The sequence below is a fragment of the Microcaecilia unicolor genome, chromosome 3, assembly GCF_901765095.1.
Source record: "Microcaecilia unicolor chromosome 3, aMicUni1.1, whole genome shotgun sequence".
Lineage (NCBI taxonomy): Eukaryota > Metazoa > Chordata > Amphibia > Gymnophiona > Siphonopidae > Microcaecilia > Microcaecilia unicolor.
In genome coordinates this window covers 249,054,999-249,081,881 of record NC_044033.1, presented here as the reverse complement: position 1 = coordinate 249,081,881, position 26,883 = coordinate 249,054,999, and the positions used below count along the sequence as shown (strand labels likewise).

The 26,883-nt window shown below is 41.6% G+C and overlaps 1 protein-coding gene and 1 pseudogene across 1 annotated transcript; one reads left to right on the top strand and one right to left on the bottom strand.

Annotated features, from left to right (window-relative positions):
- The first annotated feature begins 1,476 nt into the window (after positions 1–1,476).
- On the top strand, positions 1,477–3,695 carry LOC115465005 (annotated as a pseudogene).
- A 6,208-nt stretch (positions 3,696–9,903) lies between these two features.
- On the bottom strand, positions 9,904–24,111 carry LOC115464590 (vomeronasal type-2 receptor 26-like). Its single transcript, XM_030194952.1, has 5 exons — positions 24,014–24,111; positions 22,183–22,474; positions 14,574–14,801; positions 13,079–13,205; positions 9,904–10,799 (listed from the first exon to the last, which is right to left on the bottom strand). The coding sequence occupies exons 1-5, from the start codon at positions 24,109–24,111 to the stop codon at positions 9,904–9,906; spliced, it is 1,641 nt and encodes a 546-aa protein (XP_030050812.1).
- Positions 24,112–26,883: the final 2,772 nt, after the last annotated feature.

The following is a 26,883-nucleotide window of genomic DNA, read 5'->3' as shown; positions in this document are numbered from 1 at the left end:
AACCATTTGTTCAAAAGCTTGTATCATGGGATTGATTTGGGCGGGGGGCATCCAAACACTATTTTTCATAATTACAGATTCATTCTTTTCGTATACATGTTTATCCAAAAATAAATCCATAATTCTTAATTTCCTAGTTAATTTAAATAAATCGATGCATGTGTTGAATGCATTATATTGTGCTGCTGGAACAAAAGACAGCCCTTTATTGAGAATTGAACGCTCATGTTGATTTAATTCCCTTTTAGATAAATTGATAATATTGCCATGTAATGAAGCTGTGTGCCTAACATTTTTTATTTCCAATAATCTTCTGTTTGTCTCATTTGTTGATTCATAGTTTGTCTGTTTGCGAATTGTCTGTTCACTGAATTGCCTCGACCTCTCCTTCCACCTCTCCCTCGTCCCCTTCCCGTATAATAAGGTAACCTCCCTCTTTGTTCTTTCGGTGGTACTGATGAATCTGTTGTTGAACCCTTTTTCTAAATTTTCCCTAGCTGAAAAACCTGCTCTGAAAGGTTAGGTCTAGGAGGTGAGGTGTATAAGGGTGCTGATGGATCAAATACTTCCTCATTATCACTTCTTATTCTTTTGGATTTACGTTCAATGACAGGACTCTTCTGCAAAGTGTTATTCTGTTTATCAAATTTATCAGCATAATTTATGTTTCTATTCCTAAATTGTCTATTCCTATTATCTCTCCGATGCCATGGGTACACATTATTATACTTATAATCTGTTTCATCTCTCTTATATTTATCATATTTCATGCTTTTCACATCTTTCTTGAATCGTTATAATTGCAAATTAAAATCTTCAAACAGATCTTTAAAACATAAGTCATTTTCTCTTAAGGAGACCAATTCTTTATCAAGATTGTCTTTTAATTTTTTTGTTTTCTTGCTCGCTGTTTGTATAATCAAAATCATTAAGTCCAGAGAACACTTATTAAGGATTGCTTCCCATTTAAGTAAAAAGTCCGCATCTTCATTATACAACTTCGGTTCCTTATTAATTTTTAGTCCTCTTGCGATCATTTTATTGCGACAATATTCCAACAATGTGAGAGAATGTAATTCAGTACGGACTGAACGTTTGTTGAGTTTAATGGTCTCCTTCCAATGGTGCATCTGGTCAAAAGCATTAGAACTTTTCTCAAAAAAACAATCTTTCGGTAGAAGATCTTCTAAATGCGTATCAGTAAAACTGAGAATATTACGCCAAGGTGAAAGAGACATCTTGCCTCACAGAAAGCAGACAGAAACAAAAAAAGGCAAAGATCTGCCACAGAAATAGCAAATCAAAAGAAAAAAAGCAGATCAAAAAAGACAAAAAAAATAGAACAGGAGGGTAACAGAAGAAGTGGTTTATTACAAGTTACCCGACGTGGCCATGTTTCGCCCTCAGGCTACATCAGGGGTAAAAAAACTACAAAATAAAAATACAAAATGGTAACCCTACGTAGGTTGTTATTTATTCTACTATAAATAAATTTATAAATTTAAATGTAACAAATTATTTTCAGATTGTGATGATCCCTAAAATGCAAAAACGACAGAGTGATCTATTAAGTTTTTTAAAAGTGAAGAACATGAGGACAGATACTGAAAATGATGGGAACGAAAATCATTGTAGAGAGAAGCCAGCAGAAACAAATGTTAAATCTGTTGAACAACCAGTAAACCCATCATGTTCGTCAAAAGAAAAAACAGATAATCTTGCATTTCCAGATTGTTGGACTGAGAAACAATTACTTATGTTTACAAAACAGTACGAATGTCTTGACATAAAAGAAAGTAAATTTGGTTGTAAGGATTGTTCGAAAGTTCAGCATTTAGGGGTGTCAGCAGGAAAGCATGTCCATGTGTCCAAGGAATGGAGTGCATATTTAGTAACCCCAAATGGCAGTAATAAAACCACTAGGCAAGCTTCTATACGGAAAAAAATTAGGGAACATGACGTTTCTAAATCTCATGCTAAAATTCAAGATTTGTTAAAAGAATCAGCTAATGACTCAATTTCCAGTTTAGTGCATAAACTAAATAATAAAAATATTGAGGCTACTGTAAAAGTTTTTAATACTATTTACAGTTTAGTAAAATGTAATAGGCCTCTGTCTGATATAGAAGGGGCAATTGAATTACAAGAGAAAAATGGAGTTGATGTAGGTGTTTGCATACACGTTACAGTGCAACAAGAATAGCAGAACACATTGCAAATGAAATTAAGATGAAAATATTTAAGAATATTATAGAAGAGAATGCCAAAATTTGTAGCATAATTGATAAGGCATCTACAGTTTCAAAGAAAAGCACCCTAGTGATTTATCTCCAATGTGCAATTCAATCTGCCCCTGTACCTGTAATGGTATTTGTTGATTTAAAAGAATTGGTATCAACCACAGCAGAGAACATTTTCAACACATTATTGTCTACATTAAATGACTATGGCTTTGATATTGAATATTTGAAAGCAAACTTGATTTCATTTTGTTCTGATGGTGCTAATACAATGCTGGGAAGAAAGTCTGGAGTAGCTGCAAAGTTATTAGCAAAATTTCCTAAAATCATCATTTGGCACTGTTTAAATCATCGACTGCAACTATCACTTGACGATTCAATATCTGAAATAAAGCAAGTAAATCATTTAAAAATATTTTTAGATAAAATATATTCCATTTATCACCAATCTAATAAAAATCAAACTGAGCTACAAGCTATAGCTAAAGAACTTGAAATTATTAAAATTGGTCGAGTACTAGGGCCAAGATGGGCAGCGTGTAGTTTACGAGCTGCTACTGCTGTGTGACCTGCATATCCTGCATTATATGTGCATTTTCCCCATTCTTCTGCTTATTCTGGTTTGGCAAAGAGATTGGCTAACATAAATTTCTTGCAAGACCTTGCTTTAATGATTGATATTCTTGAGGAATTTTCATTACTTTCAACTGCATTGCAGTCAAGATCAACTAACATCCAAAAAGCATACAAATTGATCAAACGTACCATAAGAGCTTTAGAAAATTTAAGGATTGGTACTGGAAAGCATGAATCTCAAATTGAGGATTTGATTAAGTCAGAAAAGTTTAAAGATATTCCATTTACTAAAAGTAGTAAATTCATTGCTCTTCCAAAGAATGTGTTATTAGAAAATGTAATTCAACACATGAACTTGCGTCTTTTACCAGACAGAAACAATGATGAAAGCATTGTTAATACTGACTGTTTTGATGTGCTAGAACCATCTACTTGGCCTTATGAAGAATTAACTTCACCATGGATAGCTGGTGAAGAGAAATTGTGTCATTTAAATGAAATTTTAAAGTATGACATTGACTTGAATGATTTTCGAGATTTTGTAGACAGTAATCTAGAATCAAAAAATGTTCCAGTTTCTTCAACTATCCAGAAAGCTAGAAAAATAGCTAGCGCTATTGTAGTCAGTAGTGCTGAAGCTGAAAGAGGTTTCAGTTTAATGAATGTAGTTTGTACGAGGGTGAGAAATAGTCTGACAGTAAATCATATATTACATTTAATGTCAATAACTTTATTGAGAAAAGAGCAGATTGGGATGCAACTCCATTTGTTAAATCTTGAATGAATAGCAAACATAGGTTGGCTACAGATACAAGAATGTGGCAAAAATCAACCAAAGCATTGTGCGAAAATCAATTGGCCGTTTGGAATTTACAGTAAAGAATATTGTATTTTTTTGATATTGTTTGTAAATTGGTTGCTACTGAGGTCCTTTGTACCAATAATGTATAATAAAATTACATACAAGTTTACAACATACATATGTACAGTTTTTTGTTTTTGCCATGTCCCACCAGCCAAATAGACTTCTGCCACTCTCCACTGCTTGTTTCCTGCGCAGAGCAGCATGCCAGGCAGTCGGGACTTCTTGTACATGCTCTGAGAATACGCAAAAAGTCCCAGCATGTTGCACAAAGCCAGAAACAAGCAGTGGGGAGTGGTGGCAGTCCATTTATTAGGTTGTGGGGCTCAGTATCCCTGCCAGTAAAGGAATGCCTAGCATGCCTACATGGGTAAGGAGGGAGATAAATGTGTTGTGTCCCCCCCCCCCCCAAGTCCACCCCTGGGTCTCCCCCCTATCCAAATTGCAGGGCAGGCTATGCCCACAGAGAAAGCCTGTTGTTAATACTTTACCAGCTAACTCTCTCCCTGGGAGTAGCCAGCTCTGCAATTTGGGGGGGGGGGGGCGCAGAGGTGGATGGGGGAGAGAGCCTGTTGTTTAAAATTTACCAGCGACTTCCGGTGGTGCGATGAGCTAAGCAGCAGCAGGGTGTGAGAGCTCCGGGACACCCCGCTCAAATATATGATATAAGAGACAACTAGCAAAGAAATAGCAGACCAGCCTAGAGTGGATGATTACATGGACCGGTATTTGCGCAGCACACCCGCTGGAAAAGCAAAGACGCCTGCTAAAAACGCAAAAATAAAACCGGCAAGTGGCGAAACCAAGATGGCCGACGGCCCAGCTGAAACGCCTATGGCTTTCTCAGAGATGCAATTGGAACAGCTAACGGAGGCTATAATGAAGGCCTGGGCGCCTAAATGGGCAGAATTAGATCGTAAACTAGAAGGCTTCCATACCAGGCTAGACGGCATGCAGACCCGTATAGACGACGCAGAAGTGAGAATCTCCGCCATAGAAGATGATACATGTGGCTACGGCCCTGATTTAATAGATATGCGAAGTCAATTACAGGAACAAAGTACAAAAATAGAAGATTTGGAAAATCGCACCCGTCGAAACAATGTGCGAATAGTGGGTCTAACAGAGACACTACCTGAGTGCAATTTGGAAAATTGGCTGGAAAGATGGCTCAGTAAAGAGCTGGCCTTAACGGACTCACTAGGACCATTGATTATCGAGCGGGCTCACCGAATCGGACGAAAAATGGAGATACAAAATAGACCACGTGTAGTAGTGGCAAAAATACTAAACTACAGACACAAATTGGAGATATTACAAGGTTTCCGGATGAAAAGAGAAACGCTAAAATACAACCGGAGGAATATCTTGATATTTCAAGACTTCTCTGCAGCAGTACAGGAGTAGCACAGAAAATGGCACCCAATATGCAAAAGTCTAGTGGAAAAAAAAATACGTTTCAATATACAATACCCGGCTAGACTGAGAGTGCAAATACAAGATAAGTGGCACGTGTTCGATAAAGAAGCGGAGGCCAAGCAATACTTCGTAGATAACAACGTATTGGAGGCCGTGTGAGTGCCGGCAGAGACAGACCTAAAGGATACAAAACTCCAGGCTGGTCTGTATGATTTAAGAATGAAAAATGTTGTTAACTTAAAATCTTTGTAAGGCAGTGAAAAGCAGGAGTCCCAAGCACCTTACGGGGTCCGAATCCGCCATCAAGATATTGTTGGTGGATGGAAGGTGTTAGAAGTAGAGGGGGGAGGGTAGGGAGGTAGAGACGAGAAAAAGACACAAAAAAGGGGAGAACTATGTCCATGGGTACAGGAGACCACAAGTAGTGGCGAAGGGGGGAAAAGGTAGATATATTATATTACATATTTGGCTGCAGGGCCTAGAGATTTTGCTGGTAAATTTATATGGCCCACATGGACATGAGCCTGATTTCTATGGACAACTAGCTAATGCCTGCCTGCAACATAAGACAGCGCGCTTAATGGTGGTGGGAGATTTTAACCTAGTCTCAAACCCACATATGGATACCACAAACCCCACGTCTCCTCATTATCAGGGGCCCAGACTGATAGAGTTTGCCAACTTCAAGAAAATATTGGACTTGGCAGATGTCTGGAGAGTCTTGCATCCCGATGACAAAGAATACACTCACAGGTCTCGGGCCCATGGTACTCTAGCATGACTAGATTATATTTTAACGAACCGGGTCATGTTTCACGTGGTTTACACAGCGGAAGTGGGACCTGAAGAGATTTCCGACCACGCGCTGATTTGGGTAGACTTAGAGATCCCAGCGGACACCTTGAAGGGGGGAGGATGGAGGTACCCAGCCTACTTACAGGGAGACGTACACTTTCAAAAGTATATATGTAAAAAATGGGAAGAATACGTGTACCATAACGCAAAACATGCACAGATGCAACCAGAACTGTTCTGAGATGCCTCTAAGGCAGTGATACGGGGGGAAATAATTGCATACTGTAGTCGGAAGAAGAAACACAGGCTAGCCAGCATATTGCAATTAGAGAGAAAATTGCAGCGGGCTAGACGCACATGTATGCGGAGACCTAGCGCAGCAGGACTGGAAGAGATAAAGATGTTGCAGACAACGTTAAATACGCTGCTACATGAAAGAGAGACTAAATCAACGCTGTACTACAAATACAGATTACAGAGATTTGGTAACAAATCGGGGGCATTGTTGGCCAGAGTTATCAAAAATTGGAGAGGGACAAGGGTAATTACGGCCCTGAAAACTAAACAAGGGAAGATAACTAACTCGCGAGAACAAATAGGCCAAATATTTACAGAATACTTCTCGAAACTGTACTCAGACCAGCAGGCAGGAGATAATAGACAAATAAGAGATTATATAGCAAAAACAAGACTAACCAGATTAACAGCAGAGGAGGTAGCAAAGCTAAATACAGCTTTGAAAATGAAAGAGCTACAAAAAGTAATAAAATCGCAAAAACCTAGGACCGCCCCAGGCCCAGATGGGTTCACGGGGGAGTATTATCGAACATTGCCACCAGAGGCATTGGCCTCATTGATAGAATACTACGAGGCAGCGATAGCAAATGGGCGGTTTCCGAGGTATGCAAACACAGCTGTGATAACATTGATACCAAAACCTGGAAAAGATCTAGAAAAAGCAGATTCATACAGGCCAATATCTCTACTCAATGTAGACATTAAATTACTAGCGAAGATGCTAGCGAATCGTCTTGCAGAGTTTTTACCTAAACTTATAGGGAAAGAACAGGTGGGATTTGTGAGAAATAGATAATCAACGCAAAACGTACATAAACTATTAATAGCTATGGCCGCCTGCTATGAAAGAGAGACGCCGGCTTTGGTGGTTGGCCTGGATGCTGAAAAGGCCTTTGACCAAGTCCGCTGGGATTACCTATTCACTACACTGGAGTACATAGGACTCAATGGGTGGTATTTAGAAGCCGTCAGGACCCTATACAAAGAACCACAGGCCGGTGTCTTAGTCAATGGCCTAAAAGAGCAAGAATTTGAGATCCAGAGGGGTACAAGACAGGGTTGTCCCTTATCCCCGCTACTATTTGTGATATCCTTAGAGCCTTTAATACGTATCATAACAGAAGATAAGGAGATAGAGGGAGTGCGATTTGGAGATCATAGTATCAAAGTGCTGGCATATGCAGATGATCTACTACTAATAATGCTACACCCACAGGGGTCGGTCCCAAAGCTATTAAAACACATGGAATGGTTTGGGCAGCTCTCTGGATTTAAATTAAATTTGAACAAGTCAAATGCGATGGCGGTGGGGGAGGGTGATACAAGGGATTGGAAACAATGGGTTCTATTTAAGTGGGCACCAGACCAATTGAAATACCTGGGAGTTGAGATTCCAGCTACCTTGGATACAATATACGAAATTAATGTGCAAAGATTACTGCGAGAAACCAAGGTTAGCTTGAAGGCATGGGTAAAGCTTCCAATATCGTTATTAGGAAGAATAGCATTGTTCAATATGATGATTGTACCTAGGTGGTTATATATAATGCAAATGTTACCGATTAATTTAGCAAGAAGAGATGAACGAAAATTAAATGCTATGATACAAAGCTTTTTGTGGAAGGGACACAGGGCCCGGCTGCCCAAGCAACGTTATGTATTCCAGTACAATATGGAGGCTTGGGACATCTGAATATAAAGTACTTAAATATTGCTAGTGGCATGAGAAATATAAATGACTGGTTTCATAATACGGAAGAATTCTCGGCCACTGCCATTGAAATGACTATCATGAAAGGAGTACATTTTAGTACATATTTACATACTAATGAAGTGCCCATTCCTTATGTGTTACAAAAAAACCAGAATTATGGCGTTTGCAAAAGCAGTGTGGAAGTGGATCTGCCGTTTGCACCAGTTTACATCAAAAGTGACACCTTATTTGTCTATATGTGATAATCCGGCCTTTGTACCCGGAAAGCTGTAAGGCACGTTTCGGAGATGGGAAAGGTGTGGAATCAAATACCTGCTGCAGGTGGTAACGAGAGACGGGCACATGAAACAGTTTTCTGACTTACAGGCAGAATTCGGGGTGCTGGAGAAAGATCAATTTTTCTATACACAGCTCAAACATTATGTACACTCTCTGCCTTGGGACTCACTTACAGAAGATGTACAGGAGGAGCTATCTGATGCATTTTCAGTAGAATCGCAACAAAAGGTGCCGCTCTCTTATTATCATCACCATATAAAAGACCATGTTAGAGAACTGGACCATCAAGACTTGTCCAGAAAGTGGACGGAAGACCTTAAAGTGGAAATTAAAGCAGAACAGATAAAGACCCATGTCCTCTCGCTCAGGAAGACAACCATCCAAGCAACACATTGGGAATTACAATATAAATTTACACTTAGGCTGCACATTCCCCCTAGGCGAGCATTCTACATGGGACTGTCTCCATGGGGGGAGTGCCCTAAGTGCGGGGCAGAGGGTGCTAGCCTAGGCCATATGTTCTGGACATGTAAAAAAATACAAAAATTTTGGAATGACATTATAAAATATGTAAATGGACTTTGGAATCAAAAATGGAGATACAATCCGGCATTATTGCTAGGAAACCCAGACTTAGGACGCAGTAAAACAAAAGGATTTGCCACATTTGTAAAATATGCCACCATAATGAGCAAACAAGTTATACTGACAGAATGGTTGACCCCTAAAACCCCAACGATCCAGCAGTGGCACATGAAAATGTTATGGTTATTACGTATGGAGCGAATAGGTGTTAAAGATATGGACTCAGAGAAGGGGAAGCAGTTTCAAGCTCAATGGACCCCCTTTTGGAACACATTGACCCCAGCAGCACGTAGTTATCTGTTAAATCTGTAAGAACTGAGTGAATAAAGACAGAAGGAATATGGACATGGGGAGGGGGGGGGGGGGGGAGGAAAGAAAGGGATTAGTTAAGGGAAGTTGGAGGGATGGGAGGAGGAAGGGGAAATACTGTTGTTTAAGAAGCTAGGTAGAGAGGTAGAAGTTGGGGATGATAGGGAGGGGGTGAAAATTCTGAAAATTGATTGTTGGTGTCTGTAAAACGGTAATAGAAACATTTAAATTGTAATGTCATGTATTGTATGCCATCAATAAAAAAGATGTTAAATAAAATTTACCAGCACACCACTGTCACAAGGCCTCAGTGAAGAGATCTTTCTCTCCCTATCTGAGACTAAAGATTACCTCACAGCTTAGGCAGGATTCGGGGAAGAAACTGTCAGTTCTGTAACAGCTTTACACTGTCAGCTAGCATATTTGCTTATTTCCGATCTGACGAAGAAGGGCAACCTTCGAAAGCTAATCAAGAAATGTATTAAGTTATGTCCAATAAAAAAGGTATCATCTTATTTTCTTTTCCATGTTTTATTTTGTTTGATTTCTATTGATAACGAAAAAAAAAAAGACAATCACCATCTGCTGGCCAAACAAGGTAAATGCACTGGGGAACAAATATATCATACATTTCCACATAAGAAGTTACAGACATAAATCCCCTGTTTTGACACATACCTTTATCAATAAAGCAAATCAAGATGGGTTACAATAAAATAAAAATAGTTAGGAAAGGAATGCCATAATCATATAGGACAGATCAGCAAACACCGAAGAGTTTCATACATTAAACACTTTGTGACAGACAGCTATAGGCATGTCTCCTATTACAGTTTTGTTAGATGCTTCCTGGTGTTCCTTTCTGGTTTGAGCAGAATAATGTAACATTTGGGGATAAAGATACAGCCCAGGAGTCCGGCACTGGAGGCCTGGATAGCAAATATCTCCACTGCCAGCATGTACTTGCCTTTGGTGCTCAGGTATGTTGGGATGAAGGAGATCCAGACACTGCAGAACACCAGCATGCTGAAGGTGATGTACTTGGCCTCATTGAAGCTGTCAGGTAGATTTCTTGCTAGGAAAGCTACGATGAAGCTGATGCCAGCCAGAAATCCCAGGAAACCCAAAACACAGTAAAATGCAACTATTGACCCTTCGTTACATTCAACTATTATTGTTCCAGTTTCTGAATGCATGTTCCGATATGAAAACGGGGGAGCAATACCCAGCCAAACTGCACAAATGAGGGTTTGTACAAGGGAGCAGAAAATTACTATGGAATTTGAGACCCTGGAACCCATCCATTTCCGGAGCTTGCTTCCAGGTTTGGTGGCTTGGAAGGCTATGACCACAGTGACTGTTTTTGCCAGTATTGAGGAGAGAGCGATGGATAAAGCGATCACAAAAGCAGACTGTCGTAAAAAGCAGGTCACATCCCCAGGATGGCCAATGAATACCAGGGAGCAGAGGAAGCAGAGCATGAGTGAGATGAGAAGAAGATAACTGAGGTCATGGTTGTTGGCTCTCACTATGGGAGTGTCTCGGTAACGAATGAAGATTCCCAAAATGACAGCAGTAATGAAAGTGAAGGAAACAGGTATTGATGTCAAAGCTATCCCCAAAGATTCTTCAAAGGACAAGAAGTCCATAACTTTTGGGATGCAGGCATCTCTATTCTCATTGGACCACTTGTCATCTGGGCACTTTATACAGTTGTCCAAATCTGTAAAGGGAGAATATTATTTCATTAGAAAATGGAGAGATAGTGAATTACATCTCTTGTATGGATTGGTATTTCATTCTTACAGTTTAGAATATTTATTACTTGGCTAATATGAAGAGAGAAGAAGTGTGGTTTTCATTGACCTTCATAATCTATATATATAAAAGGCAACCCCAACGTTCTGAAGCCTCCACGGAAGTTGAGGCGCCCGAGATATCCGGTGTGCCCTGGAGTGTGTGCACCGCCCTCGCGTCAAAACGTCATGATATCGAGGGCGGAGCTATTGACACTCGAGGGCCGAAACGGCCCACAGCGAACAAGGCAAGTAGCTTCGAGGGACGGAGGGAGGGGGCCCCTTGCTAGCGCCCGTTTCATTCCGCTCAGAAACGGGCATTTTTTCCTAGTTTACTATAAAGCAGGACCAAGAAACTGTTGAGTAACAGCTAATGAAAATAATGTTCTTTGCTTGTTATTGTTGGAGTTCAACATTTCACGTTTTACATCAGCTCTGGAGAATTGATCCTCAAATAGATGTAGAGAGAATGAAGAGAGGAGTCATTTAAATGGCTCTGAATAGATATCAAAAGTCCCATGACATGAAATAAGAAAAGCCATACTGGGTCAGACATAGTAACATAGAGGGGCATAATCGAATGGCCATCTTTTGTTTCGATAATACGTTTGGGGCCGGCCAAATGTCAGAGATGGCCGGCATCGGTTTTCGCCGATAATGGAAACCGATGCTGGTCATCTCAAACCAGGCCAAATCCAAGGCATTTGGTCATGGGAGGGGCCAGCATTTGTAGTGCACTGGTCCCCCTGATATGCAAGGACACCAACCGGGCACCCCAGGGGGCACTGCAGTGGACTTCAAATATTTCTCCCAGGTGCTTACCTCCCTTACCTTGTGTGCTGAGCCCCCCAAAACCCACTCCCCACAACTCTACACCATTACCAAAGCCCTTAAGGGTGAAGGGGGGCACGTACATGTGGGTACAGTGGGTTTTGGGGGGGTTTGGAGGGCTCCCATTTACCACCACAAGTGTAACAGGTAGGGGGGGATGGGCCTGGGTCCACCTGCCTGAAGTGCACTGCACCCACTAAAAACTGCTCCAGGGACCTGCATACTGCTGTCAGGGAGCTGGGTATGACATTTCAGGCTGGCATAGAGGCTGACAAAAAAGTTTTTTTTTTTTTTTTTTTGGGTGAGAGGGAGTTGGTGACCACTGGGGGAGTAAGGGGAGGTGATCCCCAATTCCTCCCGGTGGTCATCTGGTCAACTGGGGCACTTTTTTGAGACTTGATCTTAAAAAAAATGGACCAAGTGAAGCCTGCAAAATGCTCCTCAGAGCTGGCCTTCTTTTTTCCATTATCAGCTGAAGCCGGCCATGTCTTAACAGCGCCCCCGTCCCGCCTCCGTCCCGCCTTCCATACCCTGTGGATATGCCCCATTTAACTTTGGTCGGCTCTGTGACGGAAAGCAGTTGGAGCCGGCCAAATTCAGCTTTCGATTATACCGATTTCGCCGGCTTCAGGAGGTGGCCAGCCATCTCCCGATTTGTGTTGGAAGATGGCCGGTGATCTTTGAAAATAAGCAGGATAGTAACATAGTAGATGACGGCAAGAAAAAGACCTGCATGGTCCATCCAGTCTGCCCAACAAGATAAACTAATATGTGCTACTTTTTGTGTATACCGGACCTTGATTTGTATCTGCCATTTTCAGGGCACAGACCGTAGAAGTCTGCCCTGCACTAGCCCCGCCTCCCAAAATTGATTCATTTCTACCTGTTGTACATCAATCAGGATTTTGTAGACCTCAATCATACCCCCCACCCCCTTTATCATTTTGGTCACTCTTTGAACTTTTTCTAATTCTGCTATATCTTTTTGAGATACAATGACCAGAATTGACTGCTATACTCAAGGTGAGGTTGCGTCATGGATCGATGCAGAGGCATATTATTTTTGGTCTTATTTTGCATCCCTTTGATAATAATTCCTAGCATACTGTTGGCTTTTTTGGCTGCCACCACACACTGGGCAGAAGATGTCAGCATATTGTTTACAATGACACCTAGATCTTTTTCTTGAGTGCTGACTCCTAAGTTGACCCTAACATTAGGTAAAGCGGAGTCTACCATGTAAGGAGGATTGTCAGACTGGATGAATCTTAGGGCATTATCTGCCATCAGATTCTGTTTCTCTGCTTTTATCCCACTTTGTAGCACGTAAGTGTTTTCAGTTGGTTGTATACTGTTTATTACTAGTGCCACTCACCGGTCTGGTTGGAGATTTCACCATCTGGGCAAGGAATGCAGTCATAACAGCAGACTGGTTTTTCTCTTGAAGTTAATTTCCTGGATCCAGGAGGGCAGCTTGTACTGCATTTGGACTGTGGAGGTGTCTAATGGAAGAAGAAAAGAATCATTTATCACTCTGTTTACAAAGCCGCACTAGCCTTTTTAGCGTGTTCTACTGTGTAGACGCCCATAGGCATATTATAGTCATCTACACGGTTACTGTACGCTAATTTTTAGCACGTGCTAAAAACGCTAGTGCACCCTGGTAAACAGAGCCCTAAAGCAACAACTTGAGGGAAATTTAAAATCTTAACCAATCAAAATTCAGCCGGTGGTGGTCAATGTTTTCACCGCCGAATATGGCCCGAATATTCAGTGCCAGTCTCTATCCGAGTATCGGCACCAAATATGCAGATCTAGAGCAGCCGCTGGGAGTTAACTGGTTATTGCCAAGATTCAGAGGCAATACTTGTTTAGCTACCTGGTTTACTTAGGACACAGAACTGTCCTAATTTAACCTTAGTGTTATCCCGGTAGAGGCACTGAACATTGGTGGATCCTGTGTAATGTCTGACTCCGTTTTGGGATCTTCCCAGTACCAACTGTTATAGAATTGGCTCTCACTATGCCCTACCATGTGGCACCAAATTATAGAATTGCCCCTGGTGGAAAACTCTTCTGCTCACTTTATGCTTCGAAGTTTTGGTTCAAGCACATTACTCCAGCGTTGGGACAGTTACACCGATTGCTGGTGAAATATTTTATTGAAGATTGCCTATTCCATGTCTGCTGTGTGTTTGCTTCCTCCCTCCCTGCAACCCCATGTATACATGTATGCTTAGGGTGTCCTCACAAAATACATGTGTATCCCAACACTGTCAATAGGAAGTGCTTTGGTGCACTTTTGTGGAATGCATTGCTGAATGGCTTAAGGGGCATCCAGACTTTGCAGGACTTTCATTGTAACCTTAAGACATACTCAGTTCAAGTAGCATTTGATGTAACGTAAGCATAGAGGCCGGCTCTGTGGGTGCTTGAGCACCCCCAATATTGAGAAAATTCCTTGCATGTGTTCAGGGAGGGGTTATTTCCATCGGGCTTAGCACCCCCAATAATTTTAAAAAGTTGGCTCCTATGAACGTAAGCTTGACAGACACTAGAGATCAATGTAGTAATCCGACTTTGATTGATTCTGATATATGATTTTTGCTCAGTGCCATGTCTGTTCTACTGTATATACTTTTCAGGTTATGCCATGTGTATTGTACTTTTATTTCATATGTTAGCTTTTGGTTTTAATGTATTTTTGCAATTATGAGCATTATATATGTATGGGATCTGCCTCAGTGTTTGGAAGAATATAAATACATAAGTAAAAAATAAATAAACAAAATATATGATTGATCGTTACTCGCCTTTGGTGGGAGACAATATCCTAAATGGATAAGTAAAATTAAATAAATAATTCCAACCTGGGCGAACGAGCTCTCCCAAACAATCTCCTTTGCATGGACAATGAAATCTTGCCCTGGGGGAGCGTGAGAGTTATAGTGTCCAATCATGTTATAGTTCCTAGTCCCGTTGGGGAGAAAAACCAAGTTTTTAATGTCGTAGCCAGTGGGAAGGTTGCCGTTCTCATCAAAAAACATCTCTTCACCCACCACATTCTTAAAATGGACCTTCTTCAGGTAGCGGTGGAGCTGAAAAAGGAAAGAGATCAGAACAGCAAAACTACATTTGTTGACCAGCTGGTTTTTCTCCTTCTTATGTAAGCTTCCAACAAAGTGAGAGCCAGTACTGGGATCCCAATGCAATGAGCTTTCATTCAATATTAACTAAGGATTTGTCTCTATTTTATACCTCTCTTACCCCAACATATCTAGTATGTTCATTTGAGCGACAGTCAACTGTTAGAGCTTATGCATCATAGCTCCTTCCAGGACTTTGTAATCCTGGGTCCTTAGTTTGACCACTCGGTGCCATCCTCTCCCCCACCCACCACCCACCATCAAACAAACTAATTTCTTATCTACTCTTAGGTTCTTTAAGTCTGCCCAGTTATTCTAATCTACACTGCTAGAAATAGTTTGCAGCTGCCAGCTTTATGGAAATAGAGTAAATGACAGCAGATGAAGGTCCATATGGTCCATCCAGTCTGCCCAACAATTTGGCTGCAGCATAGTTTAAGAATACAATGTTATGTGAAGTCTACATACAAAACAGTTCCCCCTCTCCCCTCTCCCCAGCCCTCACACCCCATGATCTGACGTTCCCCCCTCCAATGTTCCTTCACCCAAGGTCTGGTATCTCTCCCCACTTGTCTGGAATCTCTTCACCCACCCATCCCGTTAGTCCAGTACATCTTCCTCGGTCTCCTTCAGCACCCCCGTCCATCAAACCTTTCTTCACTAGTTCCTCCCTCAGCACCCCTGATCATGCGAACCCGCTCTTCAGTGGCAGCAGCAGCAGCAACAGCAGTAACTCTTTGCCTGGGCCGAGCCGGATCCTTCCCCCTGCAGCATTCTGCCTGCTTGTAAACAAGAATTGATGTCAAAGGGGTGGGACGCTGTAGAGAGAAGAATCCACCTCAGCCCAGGCAGGGTGTTACCACTATTGTAGCCGCTGCTGGTGAAGAAGAGGTTTGATTGACCAGGGGTGCTGAAGGTGGCCGAGGAAGAGGCACTGTAGAAGAAAGACTCGATGGACTGGGGGGAGCTGAGGTAGGCTGAGTAAGAGGTTCTGGATCCGCGGCGGGAGGGGAGATGTGTTCTACCTTAGAAACTGGAAAAAAATAGCTGATCTCTGTGCCGGCTCTGCAACACACCTCCCGTGTACTCGCAACACACTGGTTGACAATCGTTGTTGTAGAACAACATTGGGCAACCTTGGTCCTTGAGGACCGCAACCTAATTGGGTTTTCAGGATTTTGCCAATGATTTCCCCAATGAATATGCTTGAGACCTGTTAGTGTGCAAATAAATCTCATACATATTCATTGTTAATTCTTCTTAGTAACTTTGGCCAGTTTCAATATTTAACAAAACTGAACTGAACTGAAATTTGTAGTGTTGGTACAATTAGACACCACCAGAGGGGGGCAATATAGTGCATGACATGTTAAAGATAGAACAACGCTTAATCTTCCAATGGAAGACAGTTTCCCCCACAGGACTGAACAAAGCCATAGAGTGGGCGGGGCTTTAAAAGAGAGAGGAAATGAGATCCACAGGGTGAAGGAATTGAACTGTGGTAAGACGCATGTGCGGCATCCCAGGAGAATTGTTCTCCATTTTGTACAGGCAGGTTGGCATTCCGACCTGACTAAGCTGTAAAGCAGAGCAAGATCTAACAATGATAAGGTATGTGCAACATATAGATAAAAAATATATGATACTTGAGTTATGTGTTAGAAGGTAGGAGGGAATTCCTTACTGTTTGTTCTTTTGGATCACAGTCATCGCCCCTGACGATGCTTAGTGCGAAACGCAATTGTGTTGGGCATGATTACATGAATCGCAGAGTGAAGTGCATAAACAGAGGAGGGATTGATAATCGAGGAACTGCTTGACCAGAGCAAATAGAGCAGAGTTCAGCATGACAAAGTGAAAAGGCATAAAGAGCAGCCCTCTGATTGAAGTCCTGTGCATTGGAAAAAGAACTGAGAGTTTGAGAAATGGAGGCAATTAACAACCCGCTGTGAACTGAAAAAATGACTCAAGATAAGAACTTGTTTATAAAACCAATTTGTTTGACTGCTAGATTTAACAACGAGAATTGTGGGTTGTATAGAGAATCACAGGGAATATAGTAACAGAGATAGGAGCAATCAATAGAGTTACCATTGCATAAGCTGAACTTCAATCATGAATATGTATTAACTTGTATTTACTCACACTGTGATGTTGAAGGATTTTATGTTTGAATGAAATTAGAATGAAGAGAAGTGTTTGGTATGTATGCATGTGATTGAAACAGTGAGGATAAGGTGGATTTTAAGAGTTTATAAATTGTAAAAGAAACATTAAATAAATAAAGTTTTGTTAAATATTGAAACCGGCTAAAGTTACTAAGAAGAATTAATATAGAAATTGTAACTTATTGAAGAAAGTTCTCACAGGTTTAGGAAAATACATATTCATTGGGGAAATCCTAGCTCTCAAGGGCTTTGGTTGCCCACTCCTGTTCTAGAAGTTATACATATAAATGTGAGTCCTGCCCAGACCCAACCCATGTCATCTGTCAAAAATGTGCTATGTAAGATATGTACTTATTTATAAAACTTAAGCCCTTAGCAGGTTTTCAGCATTTACACCCAAAAATGCACATGAATACATTGCTAATCTAATCATTTACACACGTAACTGGCATATAAATATTAAAACCTTATTTACAGAATTAACCCCTATATCAATAGCTATAAGGCATCCTTAGCTTTTATTGTCTGCTTGTCTTAGTTCCAAATATAGCATGTCTCGAATAATTGACATTACCTTCCATGGCAAATAATCCTGAAATCCAAGGGTATCTTTGCTTCTCATGGATTCACTTTCAGAACTGGACATGGTCATATCATGTAACGCATGTGCCAAGGCATACACAGCGTTGTATATATTATAGTTGAGGGCGAAATTGTGGACACTGCAATGTGATATTCCAGATGTAGGCAGTTTGGAATTCTTCTTGCATAGTTGTGGGACACTCTTGAGGCATTTTTCCTGGCACAGAGAGATCCACCAGTACCGACTGAAACCTGTAAAGGGAAATAGGTTTGAATCTGTCTCATGGATAAATTTTAGAAAGCTTGGAATGGTCTTCTCATGTATTAGAAATGCTAGAATGTTGCTCTTCACATCTTTGTTGGGTTGATAATAGGCATCCAAACTCTGTTCACTTGTTCTGATGAGCATCTTGTCGGACATTAGATAAAAAATTTCCATCCACGAGAGGTATGATAAATATTCTGTGTTGCCATATAAAATAATCACATTAGATGATGATGAATAAATACGGTCTTTTATTTTAGATCTTTTCTCCTGTGACATGATTTTCTTGTAATTGAAAGTTTCTATGAATTCAATGCAGCCACCATTCTGCTCAATCTCTTCTTTCAGGATCTGAACAGCCTTTAAACTGTTGTCTTCATTGGGTACAAGGATACTGACCCAAGTCCAGCCGAAAAGTTTCAATAACTTGACTATCCCGGTGGAGAGATGCAACTCTCTGGGTGCTGTCTGGTAGAAATACGGAAACTTTACAGCATTGCTGATGAAAAGATTCTGTGAGTTGTAGCTGATCTGTTGGTAAACCAAATCAAAGAGAGGCACTTGGTGTCTTGCATCAATACAAAGCAAGGACCAGAGCAGACACAAGCAAGTCCAAAGACAGACCCCGTTTTAATAAAGATTCTTTGGACTTGATAGTGTCTGCTCTGGTCCTTCCGCTAATCTGTTGGCATACATAATACATAGTAATGTAGTAGATGATGGCAGAGAAAGACCTGTATGGTCCATCCACCTCTGTCCAAGAAGATAAACTCATATGTGCTAATTAAATGTGTGTACCTGACTTTGATTTGTATCTGCCATTTTCAGGGCACAGACCGTAGAAGTCTGCCCAGCACTAGCCCGTCCTCCCAACCACTAGCCCTGCCTCCCAAGCACCGGCTCTGCCACCCAATCTCCGCTAAGCTTCTGAGGATCCATTCCTTCTGAACAGGATATGTCATTGTTATGTAATGGAATTGAAAGAGGCAAGTGGCACCTTAGAGACCAACCGATTTAATAAGGCATAAGCTCTTGAGAACCGGAGTCCATTTCATCTTCTGACAAACTGGACTCTGGTCCTTGGAAGCTCATGTGTCAATAAATGGGTTAGTCTAGAAGGTGATATTTAAGAAGCTGAAGAGTATAGAAGTCAACAGGATAAAGATACGCATTTTAGGAGTAATACACATATGTTTGTGCTAAGGTAACTGCATAAAGTAATACATGTACTTTCCGAAGCAGTCTTTATACCATGAATATCAATGTTGCATGCATAAAGTTATAAACATGTCCAGGAATCACATCATTTCAGCTTATGTAGTTAGACTTTCTGTGAAACATAGTAACATACAGTTACTATCCTGCTTATAATCGAAAGAGAAAAACGCCTATATTGTGACCCAAATCGGGAGATAGACGTTTATCTCCCAAAAACGAATAAAGCGGTATAATCAAAAGCCGAATTTGGACGTTTTCAACTTCACTCCATCGCGGATGCGGACAACGTTGATGGGGGCGTGTCGAAGGCGTGGTGAAGGCGGAACTGGGGCGTGGTTATCTGCCGATCAGAGATGGGCGCCTTTCGCCGATAATGGAAAAAAAATATGCGTTTTTAGTGAGAATTTAGGGCACTTTTCCTGGACCCTGTTTTTCCACGAATAAGGCCCCAAAAAATGCCCTAAATGACCAGATGACCACTGGAGGGAATCGGGGATGACCTCCCCTGACTCCCCCAGTGGTCACGAACCCCCTCCCACCACAAAATATGCCGTTTCACAACTTTTTATTTTCACCCTCAAATGTCATACCCACCTCCCTGGCAGCAGTATGCAGGTCACTGGAGCAGTGGACTTCAGGCAGGTGGACCCAGGCTCATCCACCCCCCCCACCTGTTACACTTGTGCTGGTAAATGGGAGCCCTCCAAACCGCCCCCCAAACCCACTGTACCCACGTGTAGGTGCCCCCCTTCACCCCTTAGGGCTATAGTAATGGTGTAGACTTGTGGGCAGTGGGTTTTGAGGGGGATTTTGAGGGCTCAACACCCAAGGGAAGGGTGCTATGCACCTGGGAGCTGTTTTACCTTTTTTTTTTTTTTTGTAAAAGTGCCCCCTAGGGTGCCCGGTTGGTGTCCTGGCATGTGAGGTGGACCGGTGCAGTACGAATCCTGGCCCCTCCCACGAATAAATGTCTTGGAGTTATTCGTTTTTGAGCTGGGCGTTTTCGGTTTCCATTATCGCTGAAAAACAAAAACGCCCAGCTCAAAAAAAGATAAACGTCCATGTTTTTTCGAAAATACGATTCGGTCCGCCCCTTCACGGACCCGTTCTCGGAGATAAACACCCATGGAGATAGGCGTTTCTGTTCAATTATGCCCCTCTATGTTTCACAGAAAGTCTAACTACATAAACATGTCCAGGAATCACATCATTTCAGCTTATGTAGTTAGACTTTCTGTGAATATGGAGTTAGATGTATATAATTCAGCTATTGTGAAGGGGGAGAAATCCAAGCATCAGATTTTGAACGGATGATTGGGCAGAGCCAGGATTTGCACATTCATATAAATTCATTTGGTCCAATTTGAAAAATAGTATTAGCATAGTTTTCATAAACATCGCTCCTATGAAAATCCATTTGTGAATAAAGTATCTAAATTTGGAAAGCTTTGTGTAGCTTGGATGGACTTTTAGTTCAAAGGGTGGGTAAGAAGGTCATGGCGCCTAAGTGGAAACAGGCACATCTGATCTGTAAGACTAGCGTTCATTAAAGGAATGTAAACACCTACTTTCCTTTATAGAATAACCTACTAAAAGGTGCCCTTTTCTAGAACTGCCCTCATAAAGAACTTCAGGAACATGGAGCAATTGTTAATCAGATTCTACAGTGAGGATGGTGGATCTAATCTAGACCACCATACCAGAAGTGAACTCCATTGGAATAATATTCAACCAGCTGCTGTAGTTTTCTATGCTTTGATATTCAAGTTGGGATTACTGTTGAATTATTATTTTTACCAGCAAGCATGGAGCTTATTTTCGAAGCATATGGACATCTCGAAAAGCCCAAACAGACGTCCATGTGCTTGAAATGTCCAAATCCTGATTTTGCAAAGGCAGTAAAGGGACATCCGACACTGCAGTACATCCAGATAGCAAGGGTGTGTGTTGTGGGTGGGACTTGGGAGGGCCCAAAATCAGGACTTCCAAAGCAATTACCAAACAGGAAGAAACTTCCAAGCCAGAGACTGGTGTAAGTGGGAAACTTCCAAGCCAGAGGCTGGTGTAAGTGGTTGCAGCTAACTAATGGCAGTAAGGCACATAAGTACTTGTGTACTATAAGTTGTGCACCTAACTCATAGGTATGCCACTAACCCATCCATGCCCTTCCCACATCCATGCGCCCTAGGCAACTGTTAATTGGTTCCAACTATTTATTTATTTCCCAGGACTTGATATACCGCAAGGTGACCACATGGCGACTATGTGGTTTACAATATAAAAATATTTAGGGTACAGACACAGGAGGGAACAAACAGTTATGCAGAGGTACCAAAACATTCTTGAAACAGGTATGTTTATTTATTTATTTTATTTATTGCACTTGTATCCCACATTTTCCCACCTATTTGCAGGCTCAATGTGGCTTACAGAGCACTGTCATGGAATAGCCATGTCAGGTTACATCATACAATTGGTGTTGCAAGAAGTTCAAGAAGGCAAAAGGATTTGTTCAAGCATTAGTAGGAAAGTATATTCTGAGTAAAGTTGTAAAGGTGTTATATTATAGTTCGATAGGTGTATTATAGCTAGTTAAGGGTTCTCATGGTAGGCTTTATTAAAGAGGTAAGTCTTCAAGGCTTTGCGGACGTTTTGATTAAAACCTTAAATTTTGGGTAAGATGTTTCAGAATGGATGTGAGATGGTAAATAGTTCCAGAGAGAAGGTCCCAGAAAACCAAAACTAGCCAAATTTAGGCATGAAATGTATGCTAAACCAGTATTTTGCAGAGATCAGTCTGCGTAGAGCATCCTTTGCAGAACACTGGATTAGCGCGGATCTTCCTGGGCCTGGCTTTGGGTGCCATTTACTGGATGAGCCCCAAAATGCACCCTGTTATCAATAAATGACAAAAAACAAAATGTCATTTTCTTTTCTGCTCATTTTCACTTGGTAACGACAAGCAACAATGTAGGTCATGTGTTTGTCATTTTCTATGTCAATGCAATGACAGACTATCCGTACAACATATTACATTAGGTAACTGGAGGTAGGACCAATGCATTAGGTATGAAATGAAACTTAGATGACCCCTCGCTACCTGTGGGTAGTGGTAAATCCTGAACACTTTAGACAGCTGGATTGATAGCTCCGATGGAAGCCCTTCGATGACAGCAGCCAGGATGGCAGAGGATTTACAACGATAATTAGGGATCCCGGTGGCCATGCCAGAAAATATACCCAAGGCACTCATGAATGTGAGGAATGGTTGATTCTTAGGATCATAAATGTGGACCCCAAGGGTGATGTTTGGTAAGAGCTCCGAGCTGTTATTGATCTCTTCCACAGCAGAAACCAATGCCAAGAAGTTAAAAAAATTTGGTTTGGGTAGTCTGAAATGAAATCAAAATTATGATAAAATACATCTAACTGCAGACAAACTTAAACATAGATACCCTAACCATCATCTTAGTTCTAAGCTTTGTAAGCATTAAATGTCTCCAACACAAAAAAGTCTGTGATTTACCCCCTGCTTCTGGAAGATTCTGGAACAATAAGATCAACTTTCACAAATGATCAGTGTTTCAATTTTTTTCTTTTCTAAAAAATGCTAATTACATTTCATCTCAGTTTGGAAACATGTACTTAAATTAGCAGTAAGCATCTTTAGTCTTTCCCTTGATGTAATCGGACCCTTGACACAGCCCACATTTTGGTTACGAGAATTTGATTGTCTTGGGAGTAATTTTAGAAATTATTTCTTCCTTGTTGATTCCATACTTTTGACAAGTAGGTGCACTCCAACACAGTACTGACTTTTAGTTGATGTGCATATATGGGTCGATATTCAAAGTGATTTAACTGGGCAGAAACAGCTCTTGGCTAGTTAAGTTGCCTTTCCACGGCTAACCACTAATTTTCAACAGCACTTAACCCATTAGCGCTGCTGACAATAACTGGTTAGTGCAGAACTGAAAACCAGCTATTTAGGGTGTGTGTTCTGGGGGCAGTTGTCCAGTTAAGAGCCAAATGTCAGCCAAGGTAACTGAATAAATAGGACCGAATAAAAGTCAGTCCTGTTTATATGTGGGTTCTTCATAGCCGGTTAAGTGCTCAATACCTTAACTGGCTCCGCAAACCTGGAAAGTTAACGCTGGTGCCCGGACATGCCCTGACATTGAGTTTCCAGGTGTAACGCTGGCGGTGATCAGCAAAACACAGATTTATTTATTTATTTTAATATTACATACCACCTATACACCTTGGTGGTTTACAAAATAAACATACATAACCAACATAGACAGAATTGATGAGCTATTGCTGCTGACAACTATCAGAAGAAAGACGACATTTCATGATGAATGTAAGACCTACAGAATCGCTGCCTGCATCTAATGGAGCCTCCTACAAACACAAACACACACACACACACACACCCTTGAGTGAAGTAACTCAAATTCATCAATGTGCCTGCCAAGAGAGATGGACAACCCTACTTACGAATAGTGACCTTTACGCAATGGATATGTTGTAAAAGATTCGGTTTCAGTTTGCAAGAAAACCTCAACGGTTATTAATGCCCCAATTACAATGTCTCCTTCTCTGCTGAGGACAGTTGTTAAGACGTTTTCTCCTAGAAAGCATTTTGGGTCAACTTTCTTCCATAGGACTCCACTAAAAAGCAACAAAATCAGTGGCCAAACTGTTTTCATCTCTCAGAACTGGAATAATGATCACTGGAGTAGTCTCTGCTCTCTTTGAATTGCTATTCAGCACTGGACATAGCCAAGAACACTGTCAATTTTGAAGCCTTGGCCATCGGTCCTCCAGAATTATGGGCAGAGAATATGCCACATTTACTGAGTATTTTTAAATTGCACATGGGTAGATCCTCTCCTTGGATGTGGAGACAAGATCATAACTGCTCTCACGGTGTCAAGGCTGCCTGTTCAGCTTCAGAGAGCTCAGTGTAGGTTTTATAGGGACTGCTGCTCATTGATTCAACCTCAAGGTCTCCTGGGCTTTGCATTTAATATTAATTATAGATTGTTCTGTGTTTTTTTTCAAATAATAGTAATGCATCCTTACAAGCGACAACTCTTAATTAACGATGACTGATTATTAATCTAGGGTGTTTTGTAAGTATTATAACTTTTAACCCCTGCCAGTAGTTCACAGATTTACAGTCTGTGGCATAGACATAATTTGAGTTTCTAATTTTGGGGTAAGGGAGGCAAAGAGATAGGGAGGTCAGATTGACTGTGGGGGGAGGGGGAGGGGGAGGGAAATGGGAGGGGGAGGGGGAGGAGGAATTCTTTAAAATTCACTACCCTGAAACTACAAGATAATGTCCCAGGAACCATTTATGCAGCAAACCTATTAAATTGCCTCATTTAAGCAATCTTTCTAGAAGAAAGGGAAACCTGCTGTTTATAAAGGGTGGAACAGAACTCTTAAGACACATCCTGAACCTAAATTTCTGTGCATTTACTTTGTGTCTTCAGAACCTCCTCTAACAGTGGCTGACTAGCTGGAACGTTCTCTACTGCCTGGCATCTGTGACAGAATTGAAGAATGCGTGGGATAAACACAGAGGATCCAATTATAGCAAAATTTAAATGACCTGATAGCTGGAGTGAGCTTTGATGGCAGCTTCAGAGGTTGGGAAGTAAGACCAATGCACTTCTATGGTCCGGGTCCCATAAATGGCAAAGACAGATCAGGATCAAGGCTGGCGTGGGCTTCGATGGCAACTCCAGTAGCTGGGAAATAGGGCCAGTTGGTAGGGGGAGGCAGGGATTAAGTATGTCAGTGTTTAATCATGAAGAAGTAGAACCTTTGCAGAGTGCCAGATTCACTCTGGTCACACTGTTAGGCAAACTGAATGGACCGTGCAGGTCTTTGTCGACATTTACTATGTTACTATGAATTAAAATACCTTGTCCTAAAAACACTCAAAACCTGTGCAATAAGCCTGCCCTAATATAACAGCACTAATTCCTAAGACTCCACCAGCAACCGCCCTACCTATGAAATGGCAGCACTGCAAATATTACAGTGGGCCCCTAGAACACCAAGACACTGTCTCCTGGGAAAAGCAATCAAAGTAGACTGCTGCAGAATCTGACACAGAAACCATATACTAGGAAAATACCTCACCTTGATCACATATATCAACCCTCATCAAATACAAAATAGAAATATGCAGAGAAGAATGCAGCAGCAAGACTGATAGAAGGTTGCAAGCGATGTGACCATATCACACCATTTTTGCAAAAACTTCACTGGCTACCAGTACAATATGGGGACTAAATTTAAAACTCTATAGGTATCATTTTCAAAAGAGAAGGACGCCCATCTTTCGACATAAATCGGAAGATGGACGTCCTTCTCCCAGGGTTGTCCAAATTGATATAATCAAAAGCCGATTTTGGACATCCTCAACTGCTTTCCGTCGCAGGGACGGCCAAAGTTCAAGGGGGCGTGTCAGAGGCGTAGCGAAGGCGGGACTTGGGCATGCCTAACACTTGGACATCCTTGACCCATAATCGAAAGAAACAAGGACGTCCCTGACGAACACTTGGACGACTTTACCTGGCCATGTTTTCCTTACGACCAAGGCACAAAAAGGTGCCCAAAATGACCAGATGACCACCGAAATCGGGGATGACCTCCCTTTACTCCCCAGTGGTTACTCTCCCCCTCCCACCCTCAAAAATTATCTTTCAATATATTGATTGCCAGCCTCAGATGTCATACTCAGGTCCGTGACAGCAGTATGAAGGCCCCTGGAGCAGTATTAATGGATGCAGTACACTTCAGACAGGCGGAACCAGGCCCATACCCCCCTACCTGTTACGTTTGTGGAGGAAACAGCGAGCCCTCCAAGACCCACTGAAACCCACTGTACCCACATCTAGGTGCCCCCCCTTCACCCCTAAGGGCTATGGTAGTGGTGTACAGTTGTGGGTAGTGGGTTTTGGGGAGGTTGGGGGCTCAGCACACAAGGTAAGGGAGCTACGTACCTGGAAGCAATTTATGAATTCCACTGCAGTGCCCCCTAGGGTGCCCGGTTGGTGTCCTGGCATGTGAGGGGGACCAGTGCACTACAAATGCTGACTCCTCCCACGACCAAATGGTTGTCATTTGGCCATTTCTGAGATGGATGTCCCTGGTTTTGATTATCGCTGAAAATCAGAAACGACCAAGTCTAGGGACGACCGCACCTCAAATATTGTGTTCAATTCTGGTCGCCGCATCTCAAAAAAGATATATTGGAATTAGAAAAGGTGCAGAGAAGGGCGACAAAAATGATAAAGGGGATGGGACGACTTCCCTATGAGGCTGAGGGGAGATATGATAGAGGTCTATAAAATAATGAGTGGAGTTGAACGGGTAGATGTGAAGCGACTGTTTACGCTTTCCAAAAATACTAGGACTAGGGGGCGTGCAATGAAGCTACAATGTAGTAAATTTAAAACTAATCGTGTAATTAAACTCTGGAATTCGTTGCCAGAGAATGTCATAAAGGCGGTTAGCTTAGCGGAGTTTAAAAAAGGTTTGGACGGCTTCCTAAAGGAAAAGTCCATAGGCCTTTATTGAATGGACTTGGGAAAATCCACTATAAATGTTTTGTACTTTTTTGGGATCTTGCCAGGTATATTGTGACCTGGATTGGCCAATGTTGGAAACAGGATGCTGGGCTTGATGGACATTTGGTCTTTTCCAGTATGGCAATACGTATGTACTTATGTACGGATTTGGACAACCCTGATGGTATTTTCGAAACGAAAGATGGACA

Bases quoted from the DNA above. Each gene is read 5' to 3' on its own strand.
- LOC115464590 (XM_030194952.1), bottom strand. From the start codon at position 24,111: ATGCAAAGCCCAGGAGACCTTGAGGTTGAATCAATGAGCAGCAGTCCC. The intron at 22,475-24,013 runs GTGAGAGCAGTT...ATTTCATTTCAG, and splicing joins GAACAGGCAGCCTTGACACC to ACTACCCAAACCAAATTTTT. The intron at 13,206-14,573 runs GTTGGAATTATT...TTCTTCCATTAG, and splicing joins GGGAGAGCTCGTTCGCCCAG to ACACCTCCACAGTCCAAATG.